At 31.2% G+C, this 23378-nt stretch overlaps 1 protein-coding gene across 1 annotated transcript; it reads left to right on the forward strand.

Annotated features, from left to right (window-relative positions):
• Positions 1–25: 25 nt before the first annotated feature.
• LOC139487427 (DNA polymerase subunit gamma-2, mitochondrial-like) lies at positions 26–22641 on the forward strand. The gene is made up of 11 exons (XM_071272191.1): positions 26–74; positions 3148–3309; positions 4777–4842; positions 12147–12184; positions 13954–14080; positions 16683–16788; positions 17349–17525; positions 18462–18599; positions 19238–19413; positions 20221–20317; positions 22201–22641. The coding sequence occupies exons 2-11, from the start codon at positions 3158–3160 to the stop codon at positions 22255–22257; spliced, it is 1134 nt and encodes a 377-aa protein (XP_071128292.1). The 5' UTR covers positions 26–74; positions 3148–3157; the 3' UTR covers positions 22258–22641.
• The last annotated feature ends 737 nt before the right edge of the window (positions 22642–23378 follow it).

A 23378-nucleotide genomic window follows, 5' to 3' on the forward strand; every position in this document is an offset into this window, starting at 1 on the left:
TTTCTGTTCACAAAACTGTTATACCGGAACCACGTGCAGTGCCCTGATGTAAACAAAACAACATTTTCTGTGAAGTGAGATAGTAATTTAAAAGAAGGCATATGCTAATTTAATAAGTTGTCACTTGATGATTTTCTGAAAAATTATTTCCATTTAATGAATTCTTTTATTGCTTCAAAAGGAAATACTAAAACAATCTTCAGTATTATCGAAAAATACCACAGAAGAAAGTTAAAAGTTGGCCTTCAGAGCCAAATAAAACTATACATGTATGTGTAGTTCCAGTTACCGTAACTACCCTAATTTTTAGTCGTATTAAAATAACATAGATTTTTTTTTGTAATTTTTCATTATGCACTGTTAAAGTCAGAATGTTGCTCCAATCTAGGATTTGTATAGTATTAGATGAGGGTGGTAATGGGGGTACCTTCATGACGAATAACGGTAAAAAATTCTTGCCAAATGACTTGAACAGTAATTTTTTGGTGCATGACGATAAAATGTGCACTTTCTTAGATGATAAATTGATTTTGATGAATCACGTTATTTTTTTTCCAAAACCAATGGTAACCATAATCATTTGAGAGCTCTGACTAATCACGATAAGGATATTCTGACAAATCACAGTAACATTTTAATCAATTTGACGCTAACGGTAGCGGAAAATGGTCATTTGACGCCTGACGGTAAAGGGCGTTATTACCCTCTATAGATAGACTGCATGTAACATAAACATTAAATTAAAAAAAAATCCCAACCTACCTACATGTGTCAACGTATATTTGTTCGGCCTAACAGATGTTCCACCAGAAACTTTGTTATAAACAATGTCATAATATCTGTTCCTATTGGAACAAATATTCTATATCATTTATTCCGTTAGGAACATATACTGTACTATTTATTCCAGTGGAAATAATATTCCAGAATACTTTTTCCTTTTGGAACTTATATTATAAAGGAACTTCTATTCCGTGACACATGTACCCTTACTTTTTTTTGTAACTGGTGTTATAGGATTACTTCTCACAGAAAATTTGTGGTTGATATTTAGTCAGCTGTTAGCGGTTGAGCTAAGGAAATTAATACTTCTTTAGATCTATTGGTTAATGCACTGCCTTATAAAACAAAAGTCAAGCATTTTGTCAAGGGTTTCGAGTCTCGTTGAAGACGAGCAATTTTATAATGAAATTCATGCTCTCCGGTTACACTGGGACCACACATACTATTTTTTTTTGTAATTTTTCATTATGCACTGTTAAAGTCAGAATGTTGCTCCAATCTAGGATTTGTATAGTATTAGATGAAGGTGGTAATGGGGGTACCTTCATGACGAATAACGATAAAAATTCTTGCCAAATGACTTGAACAGTAATTTTTTGGTGCATGACGATAAAATGTGCACTTTCTTAGATGATAAATTGATTTTGATGAATCACGTTATTTTTTTTTCCAAAACCAATGGTAACCATAATCATTTGAGAGCTCTGACTAATCACGATACGGATATTCTGACGAATCACAGTAACATTTTAATCAATTTGACGCTAACGGTAGCGGAAAATGGTCGTTTGACGCCTGACGGTTAAGGGCGTTATTACCCTCTATATAGATAGACTGCATTATCACTGTACTATTATGCATATTTTAGGGGCCAGCTGAAGGACACCTACGGGTGCGGGAATCCTCGCTACATTGAAGACCCATTGGTTGCCTTCGGCTGTTGTTTGCTCTATGGTCAGGTGGTTGTCGCTTTGACATATTCACCATTTCCTTTCTCAATTTTAATATGTAACATAAACATTAAATTAAAAAAAAATCCCAACCTACCTACATGTGTCAACGTATATTTGTTCCGCCTAACAGATGTTCCACCAGAAACTTTGTTATAAACAATGTCATAATATCTGTTCCTATTGGAACAAATATTCTATATCATTTATTCCGTTAGGAACATATAGTGTACTATTTATTCCAGTGGAAATAATTTTCCAGAATACTTTTTCCTTTTGGAACTTAAATTATAAAGGAACTTCTATTCCGTGACACATGTACCCTTACTTTTTTTTGTAACTGGTGTTATAGGATTACTTCTCACAGAAAATTTGTGGTTGATATTTAGTCAGCTTTTAGCGGTTGAGCTAAGGAAATTAATACTTCTTTAGATCTATTGGTTAATGCACTGCCTTATAAAACTAAAGTCAAGCATTTTGTCAAGGGTTTCGAGTCTCGTTGAAGACGAGCAATTTTATAATGAAATTCATGCTCTCCGGTTACACTGGGACCACACATACTATTTTTTTTGGTAATTTTTCATTATGCACTGTTAAAGTCAGAATGTTGCTCCAATCTAGGATTTGTATAGTATTAGATGAGGGTGGTAATGGGGGTACCTTCATGACGAATAACGGTAAAAAATTCTTGCCAAATGACTTGAACAGTAATTTTTTGGTGCATGACGATAAAATGTGCACTTTCTTAGATAATAAATTGATTTTGATGAATCACGTTATTTTTTTTCCAAAACCAATGGTAACCATAATCATTTGAGAGCTCTGACGAATCACAGTAACATTTTAATCAATTTGACGCTAACGGTAGCCGAAAATGGTCATTTGACGCTTGACGGTAAAGGGCGTTCACCCCTCTATATAGATTGACTGCATGTAAAATAAACATTAAATTAAAAAAAAAAAAGGCGAGACATTTCAGTGTGTGCACTCTTGTTTATATAGATTAGAACATTGGTTTTCCTATTTGAATGGTTTTACACTGGTAATTTTGGGGGCCTTTTATAGCTTGCTGTTGGTTTGAACCTATAATTGTTTACTTCTATAAATTATAACTTGAATGGAGAGTTGTTTCATTGGCTCTCATACCTCATTTTCTTATATCTTTATACAGTTGGATTATATAATAGCAACTAGTGGCACAGCTCATTTCCACAGAGATAATTTGATCCAGTTGTCTCAGTATAGTGATTTTTAATGCTTAAGTCTACACAATAAAGTTTGTAATTTGTTTATTTTATGGAAAATCACAAATGGTAGTTCAAAAAAATTTGGTGTGCAGCTGCAAATACAAACAACAAATTTTTCAGGAGAAAGTGGATTGCCCTTAGAATAGAATTTCATTATTTCTTTTTAGAGTATTAACAATGGCAAAAGCTAGCTTGACACAGATGGAGAAAATTATCAGCTTATTACATAAATCATCATTTGTAAAGAGAAATAGAAATAGAGGAAAGTTTAGTAGCTATACGTTTGGTCCAGCAGGAGTCTTAACATCTAGAAATCTCAACCAATTATTGTTAAGTATTACTTAATCTTAATTAGTTATATACATTTGGTCCAGCAGGAGTCTTAATATCATCTAGAAATCTCAACCAATTATTGTTTAAAAGTATTACTTCATCTGTTATAAATTTACATTCATGACATTAGGCTGTGGAGGTGTCCTAATATCTGGAACAATAAAATTGAGAATGGAAATGGGAAATGTGTCAAAGCGACAACATCCCAACCATAGAACAGACAACAGCAGAAGGCCACCAATGGGTCTTCAATTTATCGAGAAACTCCCACACCCAGAGGCGTACTTCAGCTGGCCCCTAAACAGTCAAGGGTCTAACTTAAATAAGTTATTAGAGAAAATTACATACATGTTGTTATTGTGCGCTAAATTATAAAAAAAGTGTGATCATGGTGATAACATATGTATGTTACATGTTTCAAAGGGAAAATAAACAACCTTTATTTTGTTAAATTTTTCTCAAGTTCTATTGATATTATAATTTTCTTTATGTATACTAATCTTTGCAAAGATATACCAGCTCATAGTTTACCAATCATGCATAGTACACCTATGTCATTACAGGAAATATATTCCTGCAATAACCAAAGGGTGTTATTACAGCTTCTCTATATCTCTTTAGAGGCTTTGCCCTGACATGCATAACAATGTATTTCAATTCATTGTAAGAAATGATGATCAGAGCTTGTAATGAGGTACTGTGCAAGATTCCAAGTGTCTCATTTACTCTCATATAGTTAGTTACATGCTTGTAATAACTAAGCCTGGTTATTACAATTTAGTTTTCCCTTAAATGCCTTGTCTCATTGATTTACCATGGTTGATCAAAATTGTATTAATGGAATTAGAAAATTAGTTATCAAGGTAATATATTAAGCTACTGCGCAAAGTTTTAAGAATTTCCAAGTGCCCATTAAAGATAAAATATATTTAACTGATAACAAACATATGTTATTACAGATTAAGGAAAAAAGAGTAGACAACTCATGAAAGTTTCTGTAATAACACATGCATGTTATTTTCCCGTGATAACTTATTTAAGTTAGACCCTTGACTGCTAAACATGCTGAACAAATATGTATACTAGTTCAGTGATAATGGACGTCATACTTAACTCCGAATTATACACAAGAAACTAAAATTAAAAATCATACAAGACTAACAAAGGCCAGAGGCTCCTGACTTGAGACAGGCGCAAAATTGTGCAGGGTTAAACATTTTTTTTAGATCTCAACCCTCCCTCTATACCTCTAGCCAATGTAGAAAAAACAAACTCACAACAATACGCACATTAAACTCAGTTAAAGAGAAGTCAGAGTTCAAAGATATTTGTAGTGTATATATCTGTCTAGCTTCTTTTTTAACGATTTTTGTAGTGTTTATTACTACAATGTATATAGCTGTCTAGCTTCTTTGAACTTCTTTTCTGCTAACATACCTCATCATAATTTGACTATATTTCAGATGGGACAGTTTAGTCACTTCACAGATAGATACTTATCCTGTAGAGAACTCCGTCTTCAGGAACACGTTAGTACATTTATTGTTTGCTTCATTCACAGAAAACCTTCATAATAACTTTCTTTGTTGTAGTTGTTTATTTCAGTTTTTTTTCTTAATGTTGGTTTTCACATGCAATACCTCATGCAAAAGTGACTAAAGCCTTCAAAATCCTAGCTTAAACCATGCAATCCAGCATCTGATGATTCATAATTTATATACAGAGACCTCATGTTACAAAGATTCAGTCTTTCATGTTTCCATTGTTCTTGACCTCACATTCATGGGTCAGTGACTGCTTGAAAAAAAAAAAAATTTGTTAAGGGAAATACTTATTATGAGTAATAGAATAAATATATTTGATAAATGATTTCCTTGCAAGATTTACATATCCATCTGGTAGGGTCCACATGACCTTGACCTCATTGAATAAATCAGTGATCAAGTTTGAACTTATGTGGTCTATACTTTAATTAGTACAAGGCAGGTTTCATCTAACATTTCATGATTCATAGGACAATGTTTTGTTTGTTTGTGATTTTCTCACATACAGTCATGTACTACAAACATTATATAGAGCCACTATATTTGGTGTATGGAATAATTTAAAGGTGTACATGTCCATTTGGAAGTTTCATTTGACCTTGACCTCATTTCCATGGTTCATTGGACAATGTTAAGTTTTTATACGCCCGCAAACAAACGTTTGGGATCGTAAAATGGTATGATGTTGTCGTCTGCGTCATCGTCCTAAGTCACATTGATTTCCAGACATTAACTTTAGTTTACGTGAATGGATCTCTTTGAAATTTTATAAGAAGGTTCAATACCACAAAGGAAATGGTTGGGATTGATTTTGGGGATGATTGTCCCAACCGTTTCGAAATTAGGGGCCCAAAAGGGGCCCAAATTATGCATTTTTCTACTTTCAGGATAATAACTTGTGTTTTTTAATTGCTCTGAAATTGTATTAATGTCTTATATCACAAGTAGAAGATTTGGATTAATTTTGGGGTTTATGGCGCCAACAGTTTAGGAATCAAGGGGGCTAGCGGGTATAAATCAAATTTTTTTCTAATATAGGAGTTTGCTAATTTTTTTATAAATAAACTTTATCCTATACCTAATAGAAAAATAAAATTATAATATGGGGTCACCGTTCATTTAAGCTCAAGATCTGCCTTCAAAAGAAGCATGCATTTTTGTTTAGGTAATTTTTTTTCTGTTGAACAAATAGGAGAAAAAAAGGTAATATCGAAATAAAAAAAGAACTAAATTACAGAAATCGCTTGAATTTTACAATATTTTAGTTTAAGTACAGCTTATTTGAAAAAATTAATAAAAATTTAGGTCACCAATGAATAAAAAAAAATATTTCAATACACCAGTTTCACATTTAACTGTGCATGTCTAATCTAATTAGCAAAACTATGAAATCACGCGATAATTCTCGAGAGTTTATCAACTGGGGGCTAACGGTTGTAAGCAGTGACCATTAAGACTTGGAAAAACAAGCATCTGATTGAGTGTTTGCGTTTACATTTGGGTCATTTCTAACAACATGAGCATCATTTGAATCAAAATATAAAATTTATATTGACCAGACAACTTTAATTATTAACAATTGACACAATAAAAGATTTTAAAACGGACTACTGCTGTGTTGTTGATTGCAGTATTATATACGATCTGATATGCCGCCTGGCTTTATATTAATTGTACCTTTAAATGTCACGAATTCACGCTGAGATCGTTCACCTAACGGGAAGAATAAATTAGATAAATAAGGGGGGCTCACTTCATATACATAGTATAAGGTCATAAATTAAGAAGGCAATTAACACCTTGGCCATGTGGAATCCTCGTTTCACCTTGTAGTGAAAATTGATAAAACGTACCCTTTTCTGTATAAACAGTTACTGAAAAAGGGCGACCGTTTGATAATTCATTTAACTTTTGTACACAATTATTTCCTGTAGTTTGTGTTGCAGATCATTCTTTTCCATCCTGCCTAGGTCATAATTATTTATTAGGAAATTAGTCTAAGAATATTATTTTTCTACCCCCCCCCCCCCCCTCCTGAAAATCAAATGGTCATCCCCTAGTACAGATGTTTAAAATGTTAACCCTGGTACCTTATTAACACTGAGATATCATGGCCAGTGTGGTTAATGCCACTGGGAATATTTTAATAATTTAGGAGGGGGTCATTCAGCATTTGATCTTAATTTAAGGCATACATCGCTTGTTGTAAATACAGGATATTCAATTACTTTTAATGGCACGAAAAATGATAAAGTTGACAATATGTAGAAAATTACTCGCCCCGCTGGCACTGAACCTCTGCTTAGACGAAATCGATCATGAACATAGCTTAGAAATTAAAATGATATTGAATGCATTGTATTATAGTCCGATCTTTGAAAATTGAAGATGAACCTGTATTTCTGATACGTATTTTAAAACTGCCTTATATCTCACTTCATTTATATCATGGCCGTCTAAAACATCATTGACACAGAAATATTTGAAACAAATGTACATACAAATAAGCAGATGTGGTATGAGTGCCAATGATTCAACTGTCGATCAGTCCATGTCACAATGTATCAAAAGTTTAACAACTATAGGTCAATGTACGGTCTTCAACACGGTACCAGGGCCCTGTCTACTACGTGTCTATTACAATCAATAGGAAAGTGTTCTATTAATGTTATATGCCATGTACGCTAAACAGGATAAAACGCATGGTGACTCCATTTTTTCTGTTGTTTTCTGAACGCATTTTATAAGAGCTATTTTCTCACATTTTACTTTGGAATTCTATCATTTGTTTTACCTTCAAATATTCATATAATGATACTTTTACCTTAAAAATGCCTCTGTTTAATCCATACAAAATGCTTCATATTTTCACAGCGTATAGCTTGAAAACACTCGGTGACCTATCATTGTGTTTTTCATATTGTTAGCATATCACAATAATTATGTACTACATCTTTGACAAGAGTATGTAAGGAAAAATTCTATCAATTTTCGTTGAACATTATATATTATACTCCCCTACATTGTACTACCATTATTGGAAATTTCGATTATTTAGTAGTGCCGGTATCATGTCCTTGTACCCATAAAATTTCATGCAAAAGTCACCATAACAGTAACCTGTATTTTTTTAAAAGAAAATTAAAAGTTCGAGTCTATGATACTAAACCTATATGTAGACCGTAAAAACCCTTTACATGCATGTGAAGAAGATGTAAAAAATATTTAAGAAAAACTGGAACAGAACTGAAATAAAATGAATTTCTGATGTTTAGGCTGTTTTCTCTTTATCAAAATATTTTTCTTTTTTCACGAAAAATCAAACTGACATACAGCAATGTACATAACGCAGTAATTATAAGCGGTTGATTTATTATTGTGTTGCTAAATATCAGTAGCCCCCTGTCACGTATGATATCGTTAATTATCGCGAGATTTAAACTCAAACGCGCAGAAGATTTCGAGATCAGCGTTGATTAGTAGCTTATGTGAAACTGGTCTATTGAAGGTGGCTCGTGGGTACAAAAATTTTAGCAAAAAATTAAACCTCTATTTTTTCATTACAAATTTTATTTATTACACTATTAGTTGTTACTTTATGATATGGTACAAAAAACAACCCAATAAAATGATTTGGTTTGGCCCCAGATGACTTTAAAAATTGAAAAAGCTCCAAATTATCTCCCTTTGGTGCAAAAATGCCATTTTTTGGCCTTAAATTTGAAAAATCTTTTTTAACTCATCGGTGACCTATATTTTTTATTATTGTTTTCAAATAAGCTATACATAAACTAAATAATTGTAAAATTTAAGCGATTTCTTATATTAGGTTTTTTTTTTATTTCGATATTTCCTCTTTTTCTCCTATTAGTTCAACAGAAAAAAAGGACATTAACAAAAATGTATGCTTCTTCCAGAGGCAGATTTTAGCTTAAATGAACGGTGACCCCATTTTTTTATTTCATTTTTCTTTTAAGTATATGATAAAGTTCATTCATGAAAAAATATAGCGAAATCCTATATTAGAAAAAAAAAATTATTTATACCCAGGAGCCCCCTTAATGCAAAAAAATTGCATTTTTTTCACCAAAGGGAAATAATTTGGAGCTTTTTCAATGATATAAACATTTTAAAAGCATCTGGGGCCAAAACAAATTGAATTTTTTGGGTTTATTTTTGTACCATGTTATAAAGTAACAACTAATAGTACAATAAATAAAATTTGTAATGAAAAATAAAATGCATAAATATTTGCTGATTTTTTTGTACTCACGAGCCTGCTTAAGGGCATACGATACAGTTACAGGGGAGGTAATGACGTTGCGAAAGTAAATTGTTATTTTCGCGACGTCAAACTATGACCTATCGGGAAAAAATTCAGTTTTCGACTGATTTTTATCATTCAAACTGATTTATCTTGAAAACGAGTTCATGGACCCCTCTTTTTTTAAATGCCATTTGGTTTGATTACGTGAGAAGATTATGTGTGCCAATTTTCATGAAAACGTAAATAATGCAATTTTTTTAAATTTCATAAATATACAGCAAAAAATGATGTTTTTTTCTACATTAATTCATGAACATTTGATAATTATGAGTTATTTCTGAATTAAAAATGTATAAATTTGTAGAATACTTATAAAAAACAGAAATTACAAATTATTTAACAAAAAACAATTTGTGTTTATCTTTTAAAACAAATAAAGTTATGACTTTCTTCAAAAGGGAAAATATGGCCACAAATCCGAATTTAGAGCAAATATACGAAATTTCAACCTCACTTTTAATACTAAAAAAATAGCTCATGAAGGTATATTTTTTATTACATATTTGATTTAATCTGGTAAAAAATAGTCTATATAATATGGAAATTTTTATCAAAATGTAAATATGGGATCAAAACTGTATCGTATGCCCTTAGGCATGTTAAGGGCCAGAAACAAGCATTTTTGCAGTTTCTGGACGATAACTTGTATGTAAGAGTATGGATCTATCTGACATTGTACCACAAGGTCCCATATCACAAAAGGAAGGCTGGAATTGAGTTTGGGGGTTATTGTCTAATTCATGCAGGAATTAGGGGCCAAAAAAGGGCCATAAACAAGCATCTATCTAGTTTCTAGATAACTTGTGTTTAAGTGTATGATTCTCTCTGAAATTGTACTACAAGGTTCCATACTACAAAGGAAAGGCAGGGATGGAGTGTTGGAGTAATATTGCTCCAAGGGGGGATTCAAAAAGTTTAGAGGGGTTCCAATTTTTTTAAGGGGTTCAATTTCTTTTTCAAAATTTTTCAAATTTTTATAAAATTTCAAGAAGAAATCTTTAATTGCACAGTATTGTGAAATTTATTTGTAAGATTGACATTTGTTTTGTGTCAAAAACCTATATTATGTCAAAAATTTGATAACAATCCAAATTCAGACAGTATCAAGCTTAGTGTATTGTGTCCGGCCCAACTGTTCAGTCTTTTTCTTAGATATTATAAAAATAGGTTAATTATATTATTTAGTGTATGGAACAATTGTAAAGTTGTATAACCTTTTATGAAAGTTTTTTTTAAGTATCTTAAATATTGTATAAGAAATAACAAAATACCTCTAACTTTTTATCTCTTACACTAAAAAAATATTTCAATTACAAACGAAAGTGAACCAACGCCCGGTAGAGTCCATAAAGTGGATACCAGGGGGTATGCAGGGTCGTTATGATAAAAAACATGAAATGTAGAGAGTCTTATAACAACAACACTTTAGGGACTGCTACAGAAATTTATTGATCGACATGTTTCGGTGCCTAGGGCACCGTCATCAGGATAAAAACAATACATAAAATCATGCTGAAGTACAATAAACGTCAAAATGTTACAATGGTAAGTAACATTATTAATAGCAACTGAAAGTGAAAATGAAAGTTCATTGTAAGTATGTAAATAAACTATAAAAAGAAATCAAAATAAAATGTTTTTGTTGTGAAAATGTTTGTTAAAATTATTCTGCCAACATGTGTTGTCCTCTTGCATCATGGAAAGAATAATACAATGAGTTGTCAGGCTGCTTCCAATCGCATCAGGAAGGCTGTAAAATGTTTTGGTCGCCGAAAGTAAAGGACAATGTATAAATTTCACTAGTCTATGTTGAATTTTAACTATGTGTTCGTTCATCAAACTACATCCAACAAAGCATTTTTAATGACTTTGATTTGTCTTATAAAAATTTGCTTCATAAACTATGTTCAGTTTGAGCGTTCACTTTCCAAACCTTTCCCTCTTTCAGCTCATCCCTGGGATCTCCTGTAGTTGGTGATCGCAATACTGGTATAAAAATTTTGTACCAGTATTGTAACTTTTTTTTTTAAAAACAACAATATTGGTACATTACTTATATACCAGTATTGTAGTTGTATTGTTGCCTATACTTTAAGGTGTGTAATTGGAGTACATAGCGTTCAAGGTGTATAAAAAGTAGTTGCCATATGAATTGCCTTGCTGATTAGTTATTACACAACTGGTGTGAAAAAAGTATTACTATCAAAAAATTGTGGTGGTACTGTATAAATCATATTGAAACTGTACATATGCAATGTTAAAGTTCTAAGTCATTATGTATGACTTTGTATTTTTTCAAAAATAGACTAAATTACAAAGCAGTTTCAGGTTAACTGGTTTATTTAAAGTCATGGTTACTCATTATGGAATTTTATAAATGTTATAGAAAATGTTATGTGTGATTTACTTTTACTCAACTTTTAACTGACTTTTACCTGACTTTTACCTGACTTTTACCTGACTTTTATCTGACTTTGACCTGACTTTTACCTGACTTTTACCTGACTTTTACCTGACTTTTATCTGACTTTTACCTGACTTTTACCTGACTTTCACCTGACTTTTACCTGACTTTTATCTGACTTTTATCTGACTTTTACCTGACTTTTACCTGACTTTTACCTGCTTTTACCTGACTTTTACCTGACTTTTACCTGACTTTTATCTGACTTTTATCTGACTTTAACCTGACTTTTATCTGACTTTTATCTGACTTTTACCTGACTTTTATCTGACTTTTATCTGACTTTTACCTGACTTTTACCTGACTTTTACCTGGCTTTTACCTGACTTTTATCTGACTTTTATCTGACTTTTACCTGACTTTTACCTGACTTTTACCTGACTTTTATCTGACTTTTACCTGACTTTTACCTGACTTTTACCTGACTGTTATCTGACTTTAACCTGGCTCTTCTTCATTGCTACATTTTACTTACAAAAATTATTATTTTTATTACAGAGATGAACCAAAGCAACTTAGAAGTAATCTATCTCAAGGTACATAAGAACTTATTTTATCTTAAGTAGATGACTGATTTGGTACAAATATAGGTTTAGGGGGCCAAAAAAAAACCAAAAGAGAAGTTAAACATGTTTTTGGTATTGTTCATGTTATCTGAATATTCTTAACAACACTTTTATTTATTGTTATTTGATATCTGTTCTTTGATTAATTATAATGAAAATAAAATTGAGAATTAAAATGGGGAATGTGTAAATAGAGAATAATACATGGCAAAATCCGTATCATATGTCGTATCATCCCGAGACATCAATATCAGCCCAAGGGCCTTTAGGCCCGAGGGATGATATTGGTCGAGGGTGATACGGCATGTGATACGGATTTTGCCATGTATTATACGCTTTATCATATATTTCAACAGAAGAGTATTATATTATATGAACTGTTTTTTGATCCCGATAGATTAGCACTGGGTTACCTTCAGTTCTGCTTTTGTCTTGGTTCAAAGCCTTAAAATAACTGCTTATACAAAGCACCTGGGTTACCTTACCATTTGCCTGCTGCTGTTTTAAAAATATTTTGTTTATTATTGTATTTATTTGAGTGTTTTGTATTTTTTATAGTTGCATTTAGTGTGCCAAAAAATATGCAAACTTGATGTTCGTGATGTCACATACAATATGAAAACTTGACGTTCATGACGTTACATACCAAACAATGACGTCATTAAAAAAATGACCTATTTTGAGGAAATTTTTTCTTAAGCAAAAAAAAAACAAAAAACTTTATGTAAAAAAAAAAAAAAAAAAAAAAAAGGTATGCGATACGGGTTTTACCATGCGATATGGGGTATGCGATACGGGTTTAGCTATGCGATACGGGGTATGCGATACAGGGTAGGTGATACAGACTGGAAAAACAACCTTTATTAGATATACAAAATAGCTGTATTTTGTACTAAATATATGATAAAAGAAAATAAACAACCCAACCAAAGAGCAAAAAACAGATGAACGCCACTAATGGGTCTTCAACACAGTGAGAAAATCATGCACCTGGAGATGGTCTTCAGCTGGCCCTTCAACCAAATGTGTACTAGTTCAATGAAAAGGGATGTCACATACTGTCAAATACAGACTTCTAAATATGGATATATGTTTTTGAAGTTCTACAACATATATCCATATTTAGAAGTCTGTATTTTTTCATAGAGTAAAAGAGTAAGAGGAAAAGCATTGTCTGACAGTCAATTCAGTTTTTGATTATAGTCAATAATGAGTTCATATGAGAAGTAGCTCAGTAATCATACACTTGCTTAATAAAATTATTTTAACTATAAATATAAAAATGTGCATGCTCCACACTTTAAATGAGAACTATTTGTTGCAGCATGTTACAGTTATACATTTTCTTTTTAAGAACAATATTCCAAAGATTTCAGAAACACTCACAATTTCATGGCTTGTAATTTTCAGGGAAGACATACTTGATTAGGAAGTATTGTCATGGATAGTATTTCACAGTGAAATATTGTCAATGACAGAAATTAACACTGAAACATTGTCATGAAGAACCTTACAAAATTTCATAGAAAGGGACGCTATTTCATCAAGAAATATTGTCCTTGCCAGTATTTTCATTATGATAATTGTCTGCGCACATTATTGTTGACAATATTTCATGTGGGACATTATTTTATTTTGCATCTGTTGATGTCTGCTTGAAATATAAATGACAGCATTTTAAAATTCAACCATATAAACAGGTTTTTTACTTCATTAAACACCATGGACGATATTTTCAGGTACATTAAAGCATTTACCAGATATACTACAACTAGTCAACTACACTTTACCTTTTGCTATAGTACAAAGAGGACAGACTTTCCCTGAGTCTCTAGCAACACAATATGATGATAAGTTTTTATTTGAGTAAGTGTTTAGATAAGCTTTCGTTTGAATAAGTGTTAGATAAGCGTTTTGCATTTGCGCCGATTTTTTCTTTCATTTGCACCGATTTTTTTTTTTCATTTGCGCCGATTTTTTTTTTCATTTGCGCCGATTTTTTTCACAGGTAAATTACAGGTGAATAGATATAAGAAGATGTGGTATGAGTGCCAATGAGACAACTCTCATTTTGATATATCATTAAAGACCTTTTTTCGTTAGCCAGTTGTACAAATGTTATGAATTATCAATCATAACATGGATATAACTGTTTTGAACTCTGAAAAGTATTAAAAACAGTTCAATTCCATGTGATGAATGATGAATTTTTATAATAATAGAGCATTGATCTGTGTTAACTCCTCTGTTGATGTAATTTATCCCACAAATCTCTAGAAATTGTTTCAACCACATTTAAGAAATTACTGTCATTTGGAAGTGTACGTAGAACCCACTAGTTTTCTGCTGTCAACAGTTAACTGGCTTAATGTTTCCCTAGTTTGAAAATTATTTTTCCGCTGATTTAATGGGGCATAGAAATTGACATCTTGTGAGAAAATGTTGAAGGTTTTCTTCCTCAAGTTTGCATAGCAGGCAAATTGGGTCTGTACCACCTATATTAAATATATCTTTAGTTGCTTGTAAAAGGTAGGTCCACGTTAGTATTCTATCTTTTGTTGTGGCTTTCTTTGTATTCCCTGGAATTTACATGTAAAAGTATATCCCTTAACTTACCTGTAAATCCAATTAGGAGAAAATATAAATCGGTGCAAATCAAAAAAATGAAATCGGCGCAAATGAAAGAATGAAAATTTAAAAAATCAGCGCAAATGTCATACGCCCGCTTTTGTTTGAGTAAGTGTTTAGATAAGCTTTTGTTTGAGTAAGTGTTTAGATAAGCTTTTGCTTGAGTAAGTGTTTCGATAAGCTTTTGTTTGAGTAAGTGTTTAGATAAGCTTTTGTTTGAGTAAATGTTTAGATAAGTTTTTGTTTGAGTAAATGTTTAGATAAGTTTTTGAAAATTCAATATAGGTTGCACTTTGTAAATACAGCTGTTTCTCAAAACACGCCTCTTTTGGGGAGTAATTGAATATTCATAGAAAATTCATTTTGTTTACATACTGGTTCCCAGTTATGCTCTCTGTGTTCCATATCACAGAGACAGAACTTGGGAATGTTACCAGTAAATAAACACGTGCATATTGTTTACATTGAAATCTGTGGTAACCTTTCATTCGAGGTAGGGGAAGTTAAGAAAATTAGTGTAAGTTTAAACTCTGAGAAGTTCAGGGCATATAAACGTTGAAAATATGCCGCACAGCCCTATATTTTGACCTCTGAAAAAAATTGTGGTGCATATGAACTTTCAATTCTAGGATAAGATTTTTTTTAAAACTTCATAGTAAAAGTGGTACAGTTTTAGCCGTAAAAGGAGTTCCTATGGGAAATTGCATTGTCAATATTTACAGAAATGCAACCTATAACCTACATACTTCAGGGACTTCTCAAAAAAATGAATCAAGGGCTAATAAAGACATCAAAGCTTAATAACTTATGGCATATGTTTTACATGATGCATGTTTTGTCTACACAAGATTCTTCAGTAACACTGGAATCAAATCAATTTGAAGACCAAATTTAAAAGTGAAGAGCATTATTAACCATAAATTTTGAAAGTTTTACAAAATACAGCTAAGGCCATCTATTCCTGAGGCTAGAAAATAGTTTTTTTGACTGGTTCAAAATTTATAAACAGAAATTTTACATTTCAAAACTAATATTGATATGAATATGATAATTTGAAGGTGTGATTCTCTCCTGGCAGGCACCCCAGCTTCCACCACCAATAAAACCTGGCTAACTTGATATATTGGTAGGCAATAGAGCTGAACGAGGTACTAAACACTAATAATCAATCCGTCAATTCTAATATATTTGTGAATTTGAAAATCTTTGAAATTATGAAATGTTCATGTACATGTTTATGTAGAAGATTTATTGATAAAAACATAATCAATATATATACCTTAGTAGATTTTGAATGCATACATTTAGGATTGATTCAAACAAATTGTAAAACATAAAAACTGATAAGTCAAGTTATAAAGCTGTTAGTTTGTTATGCCCAGTACTTTTTTTATCAAACTGTCTGCAGTTCAGACAAGAATTGTTCTACAGTACATTTGTAGCCCTGGTTCAGCTCTACCCATATTTGATTAGTCTATTTTATTGTAGCTCCTCAGTTCAGACAAGCATTGTTCTACAGTAATTTTGTAGCCCTGGTTCAGCTCTACAGTAATTTGATTGGTCTATTTTATTGTAGCTCCTCAGTTCAGATAAGCATTGTTCTACAGTACTTTTGTAGCCCTGGTTCAGCTGTACAGTCACTTGACCAGTCTATTTTATTGTAGCTCCTCAGTTCAGACAAGCATTGTTCTCCAGTACTTTTGTAGCCCTAGTTCAGCTGTACAGTCATTTGATTGGTCTATTTTATTGTAGCTCCTCAGTTAAGAAAAGCATTGTTCTACAGTACTTTTGAAGCCCTAGTTCAGCTCTACCCACATTTGATCAGTCTATTTTATTGTAGCTCTTCAGTTCAGACAAGCATTGTTCTACAGTACTTTTGTAGCCCTAGTTCAGCTCTACAGTCATTTGATCAGTGGATTCAACAAAGATTACTGTGGTGGAGAAAGGTGAATAATTAAGGGCTTTATGTCATTGATAACAATTGCAATATTTTATTGTACCATGTATTCGGTCTAAATTATTGCCTAGAATATATACGATACTTTGGGAGGGTGAGCTTTTTAGCGTTAAATTGCATGAATAATTGTAATATTTTGATTTTCTTCTGTTTGTTTACATGAAAACAAGTCCTTAATGCTTATTCTACTTACTTAATTATAAGATAGGAAACATAATTCTTAAAAATCTTTAGGAAAAACTCACCTAGTAAATAATGCTAATATGTGTATCATTTTAAAGATTTTTTCCTAATGCTTGTAGTTTAATGTTTTGGTTGACTGGCTTGCTTTGTTTGTAAATATTTTCCCTCAAGCATTGTAGTTTAAAGATTGACATCTGCAATCAACAGATAGGTGGGACATCATCTTGTTTACACTATTTATTCTTTAAGATGTTATTGGATTGTTAAGTATAATGCAGAGAATAGTATATATTAAAGCTGAATCCAACCAAACCTTTAAAGTACAAGAATTAGGAATTTAGCTCTAAAACTAAGAATTATTTTTAGTATGCTAGTGATCCAGCACAGATTTCCTGTTCAGAGTTACAGACTTTAAATGAAAATACCAGTAGAGCATTCATACAATGTCAGTTTCCATGGGGACAAGATAATGTCGAGGAAATAATCAGTAGGGGAAGTAACCCAGTCAGTGACCTTCAGGAGACTACAAAAGTAAAATTACAAGTAAGATAGGAAACTACATATAAAATAACATGTAAACATATAACAGGAAACTACACATACCAGATAATAAATAAGTAAATATAAAACAGGAAACTATAGATACCAAATAAATAAGTAAATATAAAACTGGGAACTACAGATACAAGATAATATTATTATATGATCATTGTCTGCTAAGTATACTAATACCTAAGTTGTATGAAATTGGAGGATAAATTTCAAGAAGTTTAGAAGCCAAAAACATTTGACAATTTCAAATCTTTCTCTTTCACCATAACATCATTACATAGTTGTAGATAAATTACATGTATACTTACATTGTTGTTAATAAATTACAAGTAAACATGTATAATTACATTGTTGTAAATAAATTACAGTACAAATGTTTATAACATTGTTGCTAATAAATTAAAAGTACAAAGAATTATGGGGGAAAGCTATGCATTCCAGGAAAAATGCTTACCCCCCCCCCAAAAAAAAAAAACCCAACAGAAGCCTGTAATTTAGTAGTTTACATTTGTTTGAATGGTTTTACATTTGTCACTTTAGGGCCTTTTATAACTGACTATGTGCTATGGTTTCTGCTCATTGTTGAATGATGTACAGTGAACTATAGTTGTAAACTTCTGTCATTTAGTGTCTGTTGGAGAGTTGTCTCATTGGTAATCATACCACATCTAATTTTTATAATGCATTGTTGTAATAATGAAATTACAAGCCAGATAACTAAATTCAATTTTTATTGCTATTATCTCAAGTTTGATATTTTTCAAAATATCTTAGCAATCAGAAACTTCAAAATGAGAGACTTGATTTTAGATTGAGGATATATATGAATGAAACTAAAATTAAAATATCAGTTAGATAACAACCCAACAATGCAATATTGCATAAAAAAACATGAAATATCATGATGATGATTTTGTTTTCTTTCAGTGTGCAAATGGAAATAAAAGTTACACCCCACATTTGATAGAGTGTAGTACAGTATTGGAACATTGCCTAATGGCTTGTTTATGTGATGCTTATACAGAAAGTGCAGCTCAAACAGGAAAGAAATCTCTACCTACTGAGGTATAGTGCTGGATAAAATAGTTAAACAGTTAATAATCAAAAGTTTGAAACAGGATTGTGAATCTTTTCTGTTTGGATTCTGAAATGTCTGTCAACTTATTCGAGCATCAACCTTGTAACAATTATGATTTACTCAGAAATTTAGTTTACAGTGTAATAATTTGAAATTTTGAAAGTTTTAAGTTCTTACAATCTGTATGGCTGACCTAATTTTTTTCCAAAATCACAGGTTTATGATTATAATCAGGATTATTTCTTTGTCATTGAACTGCTTAAGTTATAAAAACAATATCTCTAAATCCTATTCATTTTCAAACTAAAGAGAATATAGCATGTATAATATTTCGAATTGCTACAATGAAAATAGTTTGTCATAGTATTGTTGAGGTCATACCCAGTCCCTATATAATAGTTTGTTGAAAGTTTTTTTAGGGCACCAAATTTACATTCATAGAAAGCATATGTATATTAAAGCTGGCAATTGCCTTTCAAGCTGTTGATACTCATTTGAGCCTTTTTATTTTGGGTCATGTAATTTATTGGATGTGTACCGTGTCAGAAGCATTATGATTTTTTTTGCAAAAGTATTTTGATGAGAAATAAAAAACATCTCACAGCTGAATATTTTCTTCTCTCAGAAATTAAACTTGCATCCAAAGATTGCTCCATACAAGTTGTCTATAGTCAGTTCATCTAAATCAAGATCAAATGAAATTCAGGAAGTTGCATCATATCTAAATAAAGATTTAAGGAATGCCGGGATTGATGTATTTCATGCAAAAGATTCCCTCTCAGTTGAAGATCAGTTTATAAGGTATGTAAGCTTTGTTTTCAGGACTTTTATTCTGTCTTTTTTTAAATAATGTTTTTATAGTAGGAGATAATTGTGTTTATACTTCATGGTGTTCGTCAGAAAACTGCTTCTGTAGACATTAACTTTGTTGTATCAGAGCCACAATCCTCAAGCCCTGTGTTCTGTTTTTTGTTTGCTTTTGTTTTATATATTTGCTTAGCTTTTGTCAGTGTGCCAGTTAAAGCAAAATTTGCTTTTTCTTTCTTTTAGCTTGCTTGCTTTGATTTAAGCATGTTTGCCTAGCTATTATATTATGCATGTGTTTTATTTGTTTGTGTAGTTTGTCAAATGTGCTTATAATTTGTTATTTGTTTTAAATATCAAGTCGGTTAAGAGCTCTACAGAGCTCATGTTTTATTTGTTGATTTGTACATATCATGATGGACTATGAATAAAATTTACTTACTTTACTTACTAACTTACTTACTTTCTATATACTAGTATGTATTTATAGCACATCTATCAAAGATTACATTGAAATTACATTATCCATGGAGTACTCAAAATCATTGATTTAGTTATTGATCAAAACCATCAATTGATTATTAAACTAAATACAAATTTCTATTAACTTTTAAAGCTAAAATTTTTAAACCAGGGTAACAATGGTGTTTTTTTTCTAAAAATATTGAATTTAGAACTAATGTGTAAAAATGTGTTCACAGTAAGAATTTCCTGAACTTTTTGTTTTACTGATTGAGACACAATAATAATCATGACTTTGATCAAAATGGAAAGAAGAATTTTAATAACTATTTTTTTTATTAGAAATGATATGATGGGCCTGCCATATACTGCTATTCTAAGTGAAGGGACATTAGATTCAGGAACCATTGAACTTAGAAATAAAGATACTACATTAAAGGTAAACAATGTTACTCGGTTATATGTCATATATAGATTCCACTGCTGTATCGAGTGTAATACAATATTCATCCACTTGAGACAGTTGAATTTGTAAAATGTACGAGTGAAAAGATAAAGTATTGCTTAAGGGCACATAGGATACAGTTACATGGGAGGTAATGTCGTTGCTAATTTAAATTGTTATTTTCGCAAAGTCAAACTATGACTTATGCAGAAAAGTTTCAGTTTTTGACTAATTTTTCATTCAAACTTATCTAACTTGAAAACAAGTTCATGGAAAACGAGTTCATGGACCCCTCTTTTTTAAAATGCCATTTGGTTTGTTTACGTTAGAAGATTGTTAGTGCCAATTTTCATGAAAACGTAAATAGTGCAATTTTTTTTAATTTGATAAATACACAGCAAAAAGTGACGTTTTTTTCTACATTCTTGAACATTTGATAAATATGAGTTATTTGAAAAACAAATTGCACAAATTTAAAGGACATTTATATAAAACAGAATTTTGAAATAATTTAACAAAAAACAGCTTGTGTTTTTTTATCTTTTAAAACAAAAAAGTTATATATTTCTGTCGAAAGGAAGTATACGTCCACAAATCAGAATTTTGAGCAAATATATAAAATTTGGACCTCATTTTACTCAAAAAGTAGCACATGAAGGTATATTTTTTATTACATACTTAATTTAATAAGGTAAAAAATAGCCTAGTTGCAAATTGTCAGCAAAATTACAATATGGGATCAAAACTGTATTGTAAGTCCTTAAGATTTAGTTGTTGAATCTGTTTCACTAATGATTTATAGACGACTAGTGCTTTTCTGCTAAAACATGTTTCTTTTTATGTGACGTCATCAGGCATGGTCACCTTTTTATGTGATGCCATCAGGCATGGTTTCCTTTTTATGTGACATGACCAGGCATGGTCACCTTTTTTAGGGATGTCACAATGTGAAATGCAGAGAAATTTGACATCATTTTTCATTTTGACCAATGGAAGAAAGAGATTTAACAAACCATATTTTGATTAGATGAGAATAATCAAAGGGTCAGCAAAAGGATCAGCTGTCTAAGAATTAGTGAAATACTATAAATTCAGAAATTTATATTGCATGTGTTTATTTTGGGATTTTGTCATTTTAGACCAAAATGCGTATTTTATTTTTGTGATAATGAGAAAAAGTCCTTTTCATTCATATAAAAAATATCCAGAATGCAATTTTAAATTATTGCGATTACAATTAACACTGTCGCATTTTTTCGCAATAAAAAAAACCTCACAATAACAATATATAAATGTAAATATATTATACCCCTTTTCTGGTCTCTGCTTTTATATATACTGTCTCCAATGATTGACAAGTGTCTAGTCAATTTGTCAAATGCAGTCACAAAATTGCAATTGGTGTAGTGGATTTAAAATAGGTATTTGAATCTGAACTCATCCCTTAATCTGTATCAGTATAATAACAAAGGGTAAAAATAATAATGTACAGTATAAAAACTCTATTACTACAGTCAACAAAAACAAGAGATTGTTGTATCAAATAAGGATACCGGTACACAGGTACTGGAAGCAGGCTCTGTTTACTTTAATGCACCAAAACAAATGTCAAAGAATGCTCATTGTTACTGGCAGCAAAATCATAAGCATTGGAGAAAAATAAGATGTTGCACTATAAATAAAGTTAATTTGTTTTCCAAATTTCAAGTAACAAATTGTGTGTGTGTGATTGTGTTTTAAAAAGAACTGAAAATAACAAATCTGGATATGAACCCCAAAAGATACCAGAAGCTAAATTTATAACAACAAATATAGGTTTATATCTATAATTTGATAAATTTGTATAAATTTTACCTTCTATTTGTTTCTTATTTCAGGAAAAAATTCACTTGACTCAGCTGAAAGAGATTATTTTAAAGAATATTGAATTCTGACAGGGGAGATAACAAAATAAACTTATATGCACAAGTTAGAAATAATCTATTTTATACAGAACGTTTGAGAGGGGAAGTTAATACATTATTACCATGTGAAATAGAATGTCAAGGCACATGAGTTGGAATATTCTTAATGCCTGCATTTATAATTGCACTTTTGATTAAGGCATAGAAGGGGTATTTATTAATGCAATTTCAGAAACTACTGCTTATGGATAACTTGATCAGAATTTACACAGCAGTTTATTATAAACATTATACTCATTCTGTTGTATTTGTCACAATAAGTACCTATAACAATAAAAAACATCAGGATTCTTATTTTGGGCAAATATGTTATTTGCTATATGATTGTGTCATTAAAATGTCTGTTTACAGAAATACACATAATTGAGTTTCTTCTATAAACTGATAGCAGCCATGTTACAAAACACATTATTACAGTAGGTTGTTTTATTCTTTACTATAGATTTTTAAAAAAAGATATGAAAAATTGACACTCCAGGATAAAGATAATGTTACTTAACGACATCAGTCAATTCACTGAACAAATTTATAGCAATGCTTTTGACATACACAAGTTACAGAACATATTTTAGGATAATTTATAACTTTGCTACTGACTGCCATCACCAAAGTCACAGAACATATCAATGGCTTTGCTTCTAAAAAACATGTCAAGTCAGAACTTATTTATGGTCATATTTCATTCTTGGTCATTTTAAAGATAGCAAGCTTTTAAATATTCATTAGGCTAGCCGTCAATAATATTCAAGAGATGAAACAGGGTTCGATGGAGTGCCATAAATATGGCAGTCTATCTAAAATTTTAACCAAATCAGACAAACTAACAGATTTACAGTTAATGAGAACTATCAGTTACCATTTCAACGATAAAGATAAAAAGGTAAAGATTTAGCCAAATGGCCCCGGTGGGACAACTCATGTTTTTTCTACACCGTACTAGGTCAAAAGTTATGTTGAAAAAAGTCTTTAAATGACAACCTCCTATATTTCAAAGTCTTTCAAAAAAAAGTTTTAAATGCCTAACATGCATCTTTCAAAGTCTGTCAAAAATTCCCTACGGCAATACTTTTGTCACAATAGGTACAAATGAT

The sequence above is a fragment of the Mytilus edulis genome, chromosome 9 (assembly GCF_963676685.1).
Source record: "Mytilus edulis chromosome 9, xbMytEdul2.2, whole genome shotgun sequence".
Lineage (NCBI taxonomy): Eukaryota > Metazoa > Mollusca > Bivalvia > Mytilida > Mytilidae > Mytilus > Mytilus edulis.

Excerpts from the sequence above, each read along its gene's own strand:
- LOC139487427 (XM_071272191.1), top strand. The coding sequence starts at position 3,158 with ATGGCAAAAGCTAGCTTGACACAGATGGAGAAAATTATCAGCTTATTA. Across the intron at positions 3,310-4,776 it reads AGAAATCTCAACCAATTATT|ATGGGACAGTTTAGTCACTT; the intron begins GTTAAGTATTAC and ends ACTATATTTCAG. Across the intron at positions 17,526-18,461 it reads CTACAAAAGTAAAATTACAA|TGTGCAAATGGAAATAAAAG; the intron begins GTAAGATAGGAA and ends GTTTTCTTTCAG.